The sequence below is a fragment of the Mobula hypostoma genome, chromosome 6 (genome assembly GCF_963921235.1).
Source record: "Mobula hypostoma chromosome 6, sMobHyp1.1, whole genome shotgun sequence".
In the NCBI taxonomy this organism is placed as follows: domain Eukaryota; kingdom Metazoa; phylum Chordata; class Chondrichthyes; order Myliobatiformes; family Myliobatidae; genus Mobula; species Mobula hypostoma.
In genome coordinates, this window is record NC_086102.1 from 18,182,515 (window position 1) to 18,197,875 (window position 15,361).

The following is a 15,361-nucleotide window of genomic DNA, read 5'->3' on the forward strand; positions in this document are numbered from 1 at the left end:
GGTGGTCCTGGCGTGGATGCTGAAAAGCCTTTGCCCTGATGGGGATGGGACCCTTCATGATACTGCTGGCCCTTTCCACACACCTTTCTCTATACATGTCCTTGATGACAGGTTAGGCTGATGCCAGTGATACATTGGGCAGTTTAAACTACTTATTGTAGAGCTCTGTAGTCCACTGCTGTGCAGTTTCTGCACTACACAGTGATGCAGCACGTTAGGATGCTCTCTATTGCACATCTGCAGGAGGACATGTGTGTGTGCATCGACCATCTCTCTTCAGTATCCTCAGAAAGCAGGTGAGTTTTCATGACTGTGGAGGATGAGTTATGGGACTATGAGAGGTTGTGTGAGACTGCAGATGCTGGAACACAATGCATTTCCCTTCACGGATGCTGCCTGACCTGCTGAGCTCCTCAGCAGAAGGAGCTGGAGGAGCTCAGCAGGTCAGGCAGCATCCGTGGAGGGAAATGCATTGTCAATGCTTCTGGTCCACTCAACTTGTAATGCCAACCGTCCAATTTTCTCTGAAGATGCAACCTTACTTGCTATGTTCCTATAGCAACTGGTTTTTCTTTGAAATAACCTGTAATAATGAAGCTATTGTTTTTTTCTTTTTCATGTATCTACATCAGTTCTTAGTCTGCTACTAGGTTTCTTGTTTGACTAGTCATTCATTTCCCTTGCCTTATCAATTTCTTATCTTTCCTTGATTGAAATTTGCCCAGTATTCTTGTGCAACACCTTTTCTTTGGTCTAATACTACTTTGAGCTTCCTTTGATACTCATTACTTGGTGACTTTTCCTAATGGATCATTTCAGAATCAGACTCAGGTTTAATATCATCTACATATGTGGTGAAATTTTGACTTGAAGAATATGCATATTTGCAAATAATGTAATTATTACTACCCCTCAACCATCAGGCTCTTGAATAAAAGGCGCTAACTACACTCACTTGGCCCATCATTAAAACGTTCCTACAATCAATGATCTCACTTTAAGGACTCTTCATCGCATTGTCTCATGTTCTTGTTATTTATTGCCATTTATTTGTATTTGCTTTTGAAGAGTTTGTGGTCTTCTGCACTCTGGCTGATCTTTCATTGGTCCTGTTACAGCTTCTATTCTATACATTTATTTGAGTATGCCCACAGGAAAATTAATCTCAGGGTTATATATGGTGACATACATGTACTTTGATAATAAATTTGCTTTGAATTCGATGTTACTGCCCCACCTGGTGGGTGTTTCTTTCACTAACAAGAGAAAATCTGCAGATACTGGAAATCTAACCAACACACACAAAATGCTGGAGGAACACAGCAGGCCAGGCAGCATCTATGGAAAAGACTACACAGTAGGCGTTTCAGGCTGAGACCCTTCACCTTGTTGAAGGATGTTTCTTTCACATTTTTTCAGTCTAATATATGAATCAACAAGATAACAGAACTAAATTCAAATTACCCAAAGTCATTTCAAAGATACAACTTGTCCTTGTATTCACACACCGGATAAAACAAAAGTCATAATGCACAAACCTAAATCTCACCAAGCTATGTTAATTCAATGGATGTGATGAAGTGCATTTATTACCCACCTGGCCCAGCACGGGTGATGGAGATGACCCAGACACAGTAGCAGGGGTGAAGGCCGACCGCTGACGTGGCTGACCTGCACTAGGGACAGTAAGTGAAGGCTGCATCGCCCAAGCATCCCAATTGTCATTCTCTGGTTTCTCGGTGCCTGTTGTCGGCCATCTGAAGAAAAAAATCAGTTTAAAAGTGGCTTTGTTATTTATCTTTTATAGGCAAAAATTCTGAAATTTTGTGCTTGGATATGAGAACTTGGTTGAAAAGTACTTAATAATCTAACACATGGCTGCATATTGACATCTGCACTGCACAAACTGCTGCCATGGCAACATTTTCCTCCCAATATGGTATGCCTTCTTTTTTTAGAGCACACTTAAATCAACCGTGACACACACACTTGTTTTTCACTATGTTGTTCTTGTATGACCCCAGATCTTGTAACTCACAAAAAGCAAGCTAGGTTTCTCAAATATTCCAGTCTCTTTATTGAATGGCTTAATATACATTCAGTGGCCACTTTATTAGGTACAGGAGGCACCTAGTAAAATAGCCTCAGAGTATGTTTGTGGTCTTCTGCTGTAACCCATCCATTTCATGTGCTTTCAGAGATGTACTTCCACACGCCACTGTTGTAATGCGTGGTCATTTGAGTTACTGTAACCTTCCTGTCAGCTTGAACAAGTCTAGCTATTGTCTTCTGACCTTTCTCATTAACAAGGTGTTTTTGCACACAGAAATGCTGCTCATTGGATGGCTTTTTATTCTCTGTAAACTCTACAGATTGTTGTGCATGAAAATCTCAGGAGATCAGCAGTTTCTGAGATACTCAAACCTAACAATCTGTATCTGAGATACTCCTATTTAAACCATCATTCCAGTCAAATTCACATTTCTTCCTTATTCAGATGTTTGGTCTGAACAATTGAACCTCTTGACCACACCTGCATGTTTAACATGATTTGTTCATTAGATATTTGCATTAATGAGTAGGTATACAGGTGTACCTAATAAAATGGCCACTGAATATCGTGTGCCATATGCTTTGGAGCTTCAACCTGTCTCAGCTTGATTTCTCTCTTCTCTCTCCAAGTTCAGAATCCTCTTGAATTCTCTCCACCTCCGTCAAAATTCTCTTACCCACAGTTACAACAAACCACTGTCATCTATTTCTATCAGCCTCCTTCAACTTTGTTTTTGATTTTCTAACACCAAGGAAAAATGTTTATCCTCTCCTTGCTTGGGTGCTTGGACCTTAACCACTTCCCTCTCCAGTCACTATAAAATCTTACCTTCAAGATAGTTCAGGTTATGAAAAATTAAATTCTGACAGTTTAACACTATTTAGTCAGCTTGGTTGCAGAATTTCTGAACATTGACAACTGGACCTTTGTTCTAATCATGTTCTTTCTTGTAAAAAAAATTGAGCATTATTTATTTTCAACTTGTGCTTTTCTTGTGAATACTTGTAAGAATGTGAATTCCTATGTGCCTGTGGTACTGCCGCATGCAAATTTTTCACTGCACTCATGTAATTGTGCATGACAATAGATTCAACTTTGACTTTGAACAAAAATAGGGCTAATTAGCAATTAAAAATAAAAACATTCTGGATCTCATGTCGGGTTACAGTTGCACATTAAACTTAATCCACTTGACTGAGTGCATGTTTCTTTGGAATTACAACCCCGCAAGTATGCAGAGATGGTAGAGCAAGATATCAGAGCAATATTACACTTTCCCTAAAAAAGTTAGTTGAAGAGAATTCTTTTGACTTCAAACTATTATTTGATTTACACTTAATCATGATGTATTTTCAATTCAGGAGAAAGCTCTGATAAAGTATCAAATAAGAGTGGCCTCAGATACAACCACTGTCTGTGAGTGTACACTTGCGCTTACGTAGAGCTAAAATCTGCCCAGTTGGAGGATGTGGCAGTCTCAGCCATCGGTTGTGCAACACCAGAAATCACAGTATGAGGAGCAATCTTTGCAGTAAGTCTTGTTCCTTGTTGTAAAGCCGGTGGCAATTCACTCTCCAGAATCTTCTCCGCATAATTAGCAGGAAACCATCCAGTTTTTCCTTTCAATTCACCTCCAAGCCATCCAGGTTCTCCAGTCTGACTTTCATCCACCTAGCACAAAGTACATTAAGAGAATTTAATTGAAAGCTACTCCCTTCAAAGGTTGTTAAATTTGCAAAGAAAACTGACCCGCAAACCCTAATCTTCAATTAAAATTTTGTCTACTCATAATAATTGCCCATCTTTTAAATAAAAAATACTTCTATCCAAACTACAAATATTTCAGAATCCATAAAATGAGAAAGGGTATTTGTTTCATCTCTTATACATTACAGCTAGCATATGTCATAGACTCTTACAACTTTCTAGAGGTATAGTGGAAAGCATCAGGGGTTTGTGACTCAGCCAGCTCCACCATGAGCACAACCCTCCCCACCATCAAGGACATCTTCAAGAGGATGTGCCTCAAGGTGGCAACATCCAGAAAAGACCCTTGCCATCCGGGATATGCTCTCTTCTCAAACTACCATCACGGAGGTGGTACAGGGTATTGAAGACCCATTCTCAAAGATTTAGGAACAACTTTTTCTCCTCTGCCATCAGATTCATGAATGTTCAATTAATCCATGAACATTACTACATTTTTCTTTTCTTTCTTTTTTTTTTAAAACACACTCATCATCATCACTATGTGCCGTGTCATATGACGTAGGCGATCACGGTGACCGTGATCATTCCTGGCAAATTTTTCTGCAGAAGTGGTTTGCCATTGCCTTCTTCTGGGCAGTGTCTTTACAAGATAGGGGACCCAGCCATTACCAATACTGTTCAGAGACTGTCTGCCTGGCATCAGTGGCTGCATAACCAGCACTTGTGATATGCACCAACTGCTCCCATGGCTTCACATGTCACATGACCAAGATCAGTGTGACCTGCAGGCTAGCGGAGGGAAGAAGCACCCTCCACTTCCTTTGGAAAGACGCGTCTCCACCCTACCATCCCACGTTTTGAATTATTTATTTTGTAATTTTACATAATTTTGTGTATTGCACTGAACTGCTGTCACAAAACAACAAATTTCATTGTGATAATAATAAAGACAGTGATAATAAACCTGATTCTGTCTAGTTAGAATCAATGCAAGCAAGCTGAGGCATGTAATTGTTAGCCAATTAAGAACTACAACTAAAGTGATTTCAATTTGGAATCCCCAAATTCTCATTTTCCAACAATGATGCAGAACACTGAATGATGGAAAATTCTGTTCAGCCAAAACTATAGCCTGAAACAATCCACGGCACAAGTTACAACACCTTCATGCAGTATGTGGGAATGCACGAGTGAACAAAATAAAATAGTCCAATTTTGAAAGGTACATGATGAGGTACCTTTCAAAACAAGGTCAGAAATTTTGCGTACGTGCACTATTTCAACATTTTTGAATATTCTACCATTAAGGGATGAAACCTTCATCTATCAGAAATATCAATACATTAACAGCTGCAGAATATGAGTTAAACTGAATTTCAATATTATTTTCCAATATATGATGTCACAGAATTATACAGCATAGAAACAGGGCCTTTAGACCAGCTCATCCATGCTAACCGAGCAAGCTCCTGAGGTAGCCCTATTTGCCTGCATTTGGGCATTTCCTGGTAAACATTTTCTATCAATGAACCTGACCAAATGTCTTAAATATTGTAATCGTGCCCACCTCTATCGCTTTCTTTGACAGCATGTTCCACATACCACAACCTTGTGTGGGAAACCTTGCTTTTCAGGTTCCTTTTAAATATTTCCCTTTTCACCTGAAACCTAAGCTCTCAATAGTTTTATATTGCTTTGCCCTGGATAAAAGACTGACCTCTAGCTTGTCCATGCCCCTCATAATTTATAAACTTCAATAAGGTCACCGAATGGCCTCCTTCATTCTCAAACACACTCGTCCTTGTGAACCTTTTCTGCGCCCACTCTACAGTCTCCACCTAATCACATCCTTCCTATTGTATGCTGTCCCAAAACTACCTGTAATTTTTCTGTATAGTCTCACCAGCTTCCTGTACAACTGTATAAAGTCCAGCCTGAAGACAGTTAATATCTAAGAGATAAAATATGAAAGTCACCACAACTACTTCCATTATTAGATCTTTATATAACATTGCAAATAATTTGTGACAGTTCAAATTTATCTTGGCGTTATTTTTCAGTCATCAGTTCTAAAAATAGTAAGGAATCTCACCTCTTCCCACAGAGTACAAATGGAATGATACTGTACGTGATTCTATCAATTGAACAGCTGCCTATTATTTCCAGTTCAAACAAATTAATAGATTTTATCTTTAATCTCAGATGCGCATATTTACTATGTACTTGGTATTTTCTTGCACAAACAAAGCAGCAACTACGGAATGCATTACAAACTGAAGAATGCATTTGTGGAATCACAGAATAAGATGGAATTTCAGAATTGAAATTCATAAAACCTAGAAGAGTCCCTAAACCATAAAGTGTGATGACGCCATAATGAACTAATTATTTTGTAACGCTCCGTCACAGATCAAAAATGGGAAATATATACAAGTATACACAACAAATGGAAATGCAGAATCTCTAATAACACTGGTGCTCACTTACCCATTCCCCTTTAACCTCCAACAGGAAAGTGAAAAGGGAAGTAAAACAAAGGTTACAAAAACTCATTAGTATTAAAAAAAAAATCAGGATTTCAAAATGCTTTCAACTGTCTAAAATGAAAGGTACAAAAGCTGGAGGCTATTTTTTTTATTCAATACATTGATATTTACATGAATTTGTAAAATGAAACAGGAACAAATACAAAATATGTAAAGATACCAACTGACCTTCAATAATATCGTGCCAGTTATGAGTCAGATGTTGGAACTCTTCCATTCAGAAAGAAAGCCCAGAGTCAAGCCTCACTTTTAAAACCTCAGTACAAAAATTCAAGCTGACACTCTACTTATTGAGCGCCACACATTTTGTCATCGAGATACATGCTAAACCAAAATCCCATCGCTTTTGCAATGAATGCACAAAATGCAACGGACAATAAAGGAGCAGTGGAATTGTACTGAATATCCTGGTCAATATTTATCACATAACCAACATCATAAGGAAGATTATCTGGCCATTATATTATCACTACATTAACTGTCTGCCAAGTTTCCTGCATTATAACAATGACTGCACTTAAAAAGTTACATTTCAATGGCTGCAAAGCAGCTTCAGACATTCTGAAAAGAACAAGGGATACACTTAGACCAGTCCAGATGAAGGGTCTCGGCCCAAAATATCAACTGTTTACTCTTTTCCAAAGATGCTGCCTACCCTCCTGAGTTCCTCCAGCATTGTGTGTGTCCATTGAAGGGACACACATATATACTACAGCATTTTTCAGTGTGGCAAAATAGCATAGTTACTGAACTCTGAGATCCAAACTTGGTTCAAATTGTACAACTGAAAAAATAATAATCTGAGCAGTGAAAGATTTAAGCCAAGATCTGTACTGGCCTGGGACACAAAAGATCAAGAATTGATGGCATCTTTGGTTACAGTATAATTTTACACTGTTGAAAACTCAATGATCAACCAATACAACAAAGGAGAATGATATCACTATTGAAAATGCTCTACTTCAGAGTTATCAACAAATGATCATACAATCAAAATACTGTAAAGAGAAGGGGTCTTACTGAATTTAAAAGCTTTTGTCCTATTGAAGTATGTTATGGTTTTCAATAGAAGATGGAGACAAATGGATGTGTTCATTTAACGATTCTATTTAACGCATTTTCAAATAAATAATTTATCAAATCATGCTTGGAAGTTTAGAGGTGGATTATGCAATATTTTGTTACTCAAAAATACAAGAGTACATTTTTGTACTTTTTCCTTTTATGGCATAACATTTTACAGGTATTCTAAATGTTAGAAGTTTAATAATATGCCATACAAACATTAGGTACCTTTAATAGAATCTCTGATTTCCATTACAAAATTAAATAGAGTTTTACTGAAATAATTTAAGCTTTTAAATGCTTCAAGGCATTTTGAAATAAAAATTAATCACAGGAATTTAATATTACTGGCTAGAGAAATACAATATTGTCTCTTGATATTAGCTACAAAAATGATGGTTAGCCCCCTTCATTCACTGAAGCCCACTGATTGAAGGCATTCCCCACAAACGTCATTGATTTCTGTACAAATGAAGAAAGGCAGATCCTTTCAGAGACCAGGTAAGTACTAACCACTTAAGAATAACTCTGCACAGCACAAAATGAGACAAGAACATTTGCTGAAAAGGATGGAATTTTTCTAGCATTTCTGTGGAAAATAGCTGTTTATTTCAGAATTATTTTAATTTACTTAAATTTAAATTACATTCCTTAGATGCTGCAGTGGGAAAAGGAGGGGTTTTTAGACTAATAGGCCAGGCCTTCAGATTACTTTAAAAGTGAAGTGATGTCTGGGCTACTGCTTATTTGAATGAGATATGCTAGACAGAATTATAGAACAAATCATTCTTAAAACATACTTTCAGCTCTCCTGTTAATAGCGTGACATGCTTTCAAATCTAACACAGGTTTTACAAGAACAGATTTTAAATAGTGAAAGTTAAAATGTTCAAGGTCCAGAAGTGGGTAATTCATCTCCTTTTCTTATTTTGAAAGCACCTCAAATCACAAAGTTATTGACAAGACAAAGACAGAATGTTTACCATTATGATATTCCCAGGGTGAATGGTAAGTTCATCGTGGCTCCTAGCTTCAAAAGGATACAACGCTTTATAATATACAACTTTCACACCATCTTGATCAGTATTTACAGAAGTAGATTTTTCTGTTGAGAGGGAGAAAAGAGAAATTTACTTCAAAAAACTCACAAGCAAAAACTAACATGTACAAAACATACTGATTTTGAGATTACCATGGCACAAAAATGATTTTAAAAAATCTAAACTGATGCACAAACATGGTTGAAGGAATTCAATTTGTTAAAAACTGTGGGCAAGATTTTGGTCTTGGACTTCTTCCCATACAATATCATAGTTAACCACCTGTTGAAAGTACCAAAATTGCTTCTTGACCTTCTTGAAGTGAGCAATGCTAAATTCAGCATTAAGACAAAAACTTCCTTCAGTGCCCCTGACATTTATCAGCAAGAGGTTTAACTTCTTATAGAAAAACAAATCCAGAAAATAATTTCAGAGAAATTGCCAGCTTATAGATCTTAAAAAATAGCATTTCTTGGATTTTAAGATTACAGGTCTGTCTCTTTGCACAAACATAATCCTATATGGAGCTTACGTGAAACCATATAAGCATCTCATGTGAACTTAAGATTTCACTTTGCATTCATTAAGCCTCCCTTAATTTTTGAAACTTGTCCGAATGTTCACTATAGATAAATCTTCTGCTTTAATCAGCCCTTTCAGAAGCTAATGACTAGTTGAAACAATCAGTTCTTAATTATAGTTTCTTCTCTTTTTACTCTTAAAAATATCTATTAACCTCTAGAAATACAAAAACAGAACAAGAATGGAAATTTTATATAAATACAGATTTTGCAGTGACTGGGCAATGTGCCAAACCAGAAAGACAAACACTGCAATAACAGTCAAATCACCATTTTGCACAACTGTTCTTTTGAAGTACTGTATGTAGATGATTAACACAAGTTTCCATCTGGGAAAATATTCTATTGTTCAATTCCACAACATTAAACTGTTCAATACAATGAGTATTCTTTAGGTTAGACCTCAGACCACAATCTTTATCACCTGTTCCTGTTTAAGTGAACTTAACTGCTGGGAACACACTTCCAAGAGTTAACATTCCTCAACACATACCATCAGAACAGGTTAACTCGCAACTCACATCAGGAATTTGAGGTACGTTATTACCATCTTCCATTTACATCTACATTTATTAGAACATGCATTAGACTAATTATGATTGCCCTTATATTTGTAGAAGTATGTGTCTATCTGGTCAGACATCTTCATCATTGAAATTCTTATGATTCACTTTCAGGATCCATCCAAAGAGATCATGGTACAGTGATATGTGGTTTAAAAGACAGCCTCCATGAAGCTTTGAGGTTTTGGCTCAATCAAGATCAAACTGATGAGTTACTCTTCTATGCAGAACACACAGAGAGATTTCTGATTTATTATGCATCAAATGCATAATAATACAAAGTGGACAAGATAGAGTTAACAAGGTTACCAAGAGTTGAAACACGTCCTTCCATGAAGGAAGCAGGGTTTTTATTTAAATGACAGTCCAATAGTTACTGACACTCAGATTTTCCTTCAACCTAGTATAATTGGCTTACTCAAATATACAACTCCCAATTGTCACAATGGGAAACGGCTACTACACCATTGTGCTGTTTCATTGGCGACTTAAACAAGTTAAGAACCACAAATGAAAAGGCAATAGAGTCTTGAAGGATACAAACACTGAACTAAATCTGCAATGGCTGAAGGCATACACTATAAGTAACTAGCTTTAAATTGCCTCTATCAAAATATTCAACTGCACAAAGAGTAACACATTATGTCAATACAAGTATCCTTCAGCATGTGGAGAAATGATTGTGCTCAACAGGTGGAATAAACTCAAATTAAGGTGCAGAAGACAAAGTTGTAGTGGACACAAATCACCACTGCTCTTTTTTCATCTAACGATTATTCGGCTATTAAGACTGGTAAGTATGGAAACATGAAGAGTGCTAGCATACTCTAGGAAGAGAGATTAAAATGTCATGTGTCACCTGCACTGTATATTATAAAATCAAAGGATTACAACATAGTTAAGGAACCAGAACATGATACTATAGTTCTACCATTCAGTCTAGAATTGCAGCAATTAACAATAGATTCAATAAGCACCAAACACTCCAACCCTCACTATTACAAAGTAGAGACAAAAAATGAACCTGTATTAGTAAGCATCAAGTTAAAAAAGAAAAAAAATGGCCAATTCCAACAGAGGTCTCCCTTCCATTATCCATCACATCATGGATCCAGTGTCCAATTAATCAGTTTGCTATAAAGCATATTAAAGCTGTATCTCTGGGCACAGCAAAAGCAAAGGGTTGAAGTAATAGCCAGACTTATTTTAAGTCAAGCTGCCCCTCAGAATCAAATGAAATAAAGTTTAAAACTGATATGTACTCAGTCATGTGGAAACTATGCCATATCCATGTAAAGCTGGATAATTATCTTCATCACAACAGTAGTTATCAATAATTTATTAAAAGACGCCTAATCAATTGTAACGTTCTAGCTGATGGGCAATAGTTCTAAAATAATTCAGGTGCTGTCCTTGTTTTAGGCTTAATCCAGAAACAGAATGAACATTATGAAGACGCTTAGATGTAAAAGTGGCACACGTCGATGAACACGTCCCAATATGATTGCCAATCCGAGCAAGTACGGCAGTCAACATCACAAATGAAGCAGCTGAATCAGAAAGGGTAACATTTCCATTCCCAAAGTGCACAGCTGGCAAAAATGAGCATCAGATGAAGAACAAACTCCACAGATGACTTGCTCCCCACTGTCTATCATCGTGCTATAGCTCATTGTTAAGGTTTTATCTGGAACATGTAACAGTGTGAGCATTATAGCTTAGGGAAGTAATTCTGTGCATTTTTGCCTCCTTGTTTATCATCACACCAAAGTTTCAAAACTGGATACAAACCCCTCTGGAGTGACTTGAGAATTTACTCTTTCCTTCTGCCTGTCCAAACAATTAACAAATATAACTACATGTAGAAAAGTATTTCAAAATGAATAAATTTTTTTTTTTTTACTGAGTATGTCTGCCAGAAAACTAATCTCAGGGTTGAATACCGTGACATATATATACTTTGATAATAAATTTAGTTTGAACTTGAACTTTGAAATGCCTTGTGAGTTTAAATCCATTTGACTTCCCATGTTTCTAACGGTTGCAATGCAATTTCTGAATTTGCATATAATTTGCAATTTTGTAAATTTTCAATACTTGCCACATGCGCCATGTCAAAAAATTATACTTGAGCAGTATTTTCCCAATAACACAGTAAAATTGTCACAACCAGAGGTAATATATAAAAATAAACCGGGTTTTTAAAAAAAAAGTCCAAATAATCAGACATTATTACCTGGTGTAGGCCATCCACTTGGAGACTGTTTCTTTGATGGCTCCAGATGCTGTTGAAACACTTTGTTTAATACATCTTGCTTGCTTTTTCCCTCTGGTTCTTGCTTTTGTAGCAATTCCTCCCGCCTTCGATTCTCCTCTTGCTGCAGGTTTCTTAGCCGTTCTTCTTCATCTTTTTGCACTTGTTCCTGCCAAAGTTTGTCACGTTCCTGTGCAGATCTAAGCAAATTACAAATTGTCAGTTCTCCACTAAAAAAGACATGCAAACAATGAGAGAAAATTAGAAGTAATCAAAAGTAATGAGATAATTTTCGTACTTGTCAAGTCACTTTGGGGTAAAAAGAAATTCACCTGTGATTTAGAATGCAATCTTAATCCCCTGCCTTATATAATTTCTTTGTCGCAACTGCACATTTAACAGTTTGTTGTCATCCGACAAAATAGTACTTGTTCTCTTGCTGTCGATGTTAATCTAATTTCAATGATTTTTCTTTTTAATAGGCAACTTTTTGCAATTTGGGGACAGACAACTAATTGGCTGCTACCCCTATGATCCCAAAAAATGAAAGGGTTAATATATGAGGAGTGTTTGATGGTTCTGGTACTGTACTCGCTAGAGTTTAGAAGAATGAGGGGTAAATCTCATTGAAACCTACCAAATATTGGAAGGCCTAGATAGAGTGGAGATGAACAGAGTGTTTCCTATTGTGGAGAGTCTGGGACCAGAGGACCCAGAATACAAGGACATCACCTTTAGAACAGGGAAGAGGAAGAATTTCTTCAACTATAGGGTGGTGAATCTGTGAAATTCATTGCCACAGACAGCTGTGGAAGCAAAGTCATTGGGTATATTTAAAACGGAGGTTGATAAATTCTTGATTAGTAGGTGTATCAAAGGTTACAGGGAGAAAGCAGGAGAATTGGGTTGAGAGGGATAATAAATCAGCCAAGATGGAATGGCAGAGCAGATTTAATGGACTGAATGGTCGAATTCTGCTTCCATGTCTTATGGTCTTGCGTTGTGTTAATGCTCTGGATAAAGTAGACTCCCTGCCCTCCACTCACTTCTATAGGCAGCAAGATGATTCAGTCACTGGTAAAATAACATGAATTAAATAACATCACTGTTACAAATGGTGGCAATTAGAAAGATTGAGCAAAGCAAGTAATTGAAAATAGTCATTTGATTTAGACAATGTTTTGGATCAGGAAATTTTTATGCCTCACAACGCTCCCCAGAGTTTCTTTCAAATTAATCTGCTCTGTATAACTTGCATATAAAAATGCAGCAAAAGATGGGCTCAGTCATTGCAATAAATGCAAGTTGGGAACAGTGCTATACAAATTAAGGAAGGAAACAAGCTTGTTGAAGATTGCATTAGTGTATGAAAAGTTACTTAATTTTGAAGCTCACTCTTGTACTGATTGATTTGTATGGGACTGAATATTCAGAATGCTTAAAGTTGCAGTTCGATTATATGAAGTTAACTCATCAATCTAATCACCTTCTGTTCACTTACGTAACAATGCAATGGGGAGGATCATGGACAAGAACCTCATCTCCCATATTAATAAAATGACATCTATAATTTATTGTGGAACATAACAACATGTTTTTTAAAAAATCATAGATAATGCAATGGTGAATTTTCCTTTTTGTTAGCATGCTTCCAGGGTTGTCAGTGAGCACAAATGACATTAGAACAAAGGAAAGTGCGGTTTGAAAATGGATGCAAAACTGTGATTTAGGCCATGATCAATGGATCCTTTTAAGACCACTTGGGTATTGCAAGATTGAAAGAAATATGGAAGTAACAATTGGGGTTAATTTTAGATTAAGTACTACATAAACAGAAGCACAAAGTAGCGTAGGGGTTAGCGCGACACTATTACAGCTCGGGGCGTCAGAATTTGAGTTCAATCCCAGCATCTGCTGTAAGGAATCCCTGTACGTACTCCCCATGGAATGTGTGGGTTTTCTCTGGGTCCTCCTCTCACAGTCTAAAGAGATACTGGGTAGATTAATTGGTTATTGTGAATTGTCCTGTGATTAGGGATTTTGATCGGTACGGCTAGAAGGACCAGAGGGGCCTATTCTGTGCTGTATTTCTGAATAAATAAATAAAAGATGAGATAACTAGTTATCAGTGCCATAAATTTGTGCTCCTCAGAAATTTAAAGATTACATTTTGAGGACTGACACTTCCTTATAAGTAAATTTCACCGCTACGATGATACCTAAACCATCTAATGAAGTTCAGTCTTTCTCGCAATAGAGCTACGATGTTAATTCTCTTCTGCACGCTTCTGCCTGACTGCAGAATCCCTTTCACTGAGCTTTTTATATTGCTGCCTGTTCTTGGTTTGCTAAGTCTGAAGAAAAGAAAGATTGAGATATTAAATGCATATGCATACACCTCAAAACACATTTAGTTTTAAATGTTGTTAAAATAAAATTACACAGTTAACATCAAGGAAACAAAAGGGCAGAGGGATAATTGTGTACAGAGCACTTCTTAGATTCCACATCAAGCTCGTACTGATTATCTTGGCTTGAGCTAACTTGGCACTTAACTATAGTAGCATCAAGAGGGCTTCAGTGAGTAAGGCATCACAATTGGGTTACATGGGTGGGTTGCTAAGTGCGTGGCTCAAAGGGCTGGAAGGGCACTGTATCTCAATAAATAAGTAAACAGGCACTCTATGGCAAAGGATGAAGGTATTTTTGTGGGTTGGAAATAGATCTGTACGACAATAATGTGCATCAAGCCAAGATAACATACTTGCTGAAAATCTCTTTGTCATAACAAGTATATTACTAGATCTAGAATAAACCTGGGGCAAATTATGGCTAATTAACCCAAGTCATTGTGACATGTTTTTGCAAGTTAGATCACACTGAATTGACCAAAATGCCACCTTATCCAGGTGGGCATTGTTTACACTGGAGCTTTGACAGAGATGATTGTCTCCCATTTCTAGTCTGAATTTGATGAATGAATTGTTATCACCTCTGAACAGCTTCTTTATCATGCTGTCTTTCCAGTTCTTGTGTCCGCCGATCCTGCTCCTTCTGCTTTTGCATTTCTATTTCAGCTTCTTTCTGTCGCTGTAGTTGTTGCTTGTTATGCATTTCCCTTAGTTCCTATTTTTAAAGCAGATGTGAGACTTAAGATTTTGTTTTTAAAAGTTACAAACAGTCAACCTTGAAGCATTTTAAGGTGGAGATAAATCTGTCAAGCATGTGCCTAGCCAACCTGATGAACTGATAAAATTGATATAACAAAAGACTTTCACAAATTAGCAGCTCATACACCAATTGAAGGACCATATATCAATGATATGAAAGAAGATATTACAAAAAAAGGTTAGTGCAAAGAATGAACTCCAAACTGTAGAGAAAATAATATTTCTGGTTAGAAATCAACTTTTAAATGTTAGAATATATTAATATAACAACTTATGTGGCACAAGACATTAGAAGCTAGAAATGAAATATGCTCTTAAGACAGGTACAATGAATTGGCGCGCCAATATTCAGCTTATCTGCCTTCATCCCGATGGTGGG

At 36.9% G+C, this 15,361-nt stretch overlaps 1 protein-coding gene across 3 annotated transcripts in view; it reads right to left on the reverse strand.

Annotated features, from left to right (window-relative positions):
- The window catches only part of itsn1 (intersectin 1 (SH3 domain protein)), a 241,208-nt gene that overhangs the window by 116,411 nt on the left and 109,436 nt on the right, over positions 1–15,361 (reverse strand). For all 3 annotated transcript variants that reach the window (XM_063050322.1, XM_063050321.1, XM_063050323.1), the window contains exons 17-21: positions 14,805–14,938; positions 11,795–12,012; positions 8,358–8,479; positions 3,492–3,724; positions 1,598–1,757 (exon numbers count right to left, since the gene is read on the reverse strand). In XM_063050322.1, coding sequence (XP_062906392.1) covers positions 1,598–1,757; positions 3,492–3,724; positions 8,358–8,479; positions 11,795–12,012; positions 14,805–14,938 — 867 coding nt within the window. The remainder of the gene's footprint in view (positions 1–1,597; positions 1,758–3,491; positions 3,725–8,357; positions 8,480–11,794; positions 12,013–14,804; positions 14,939–15,361) is intronic.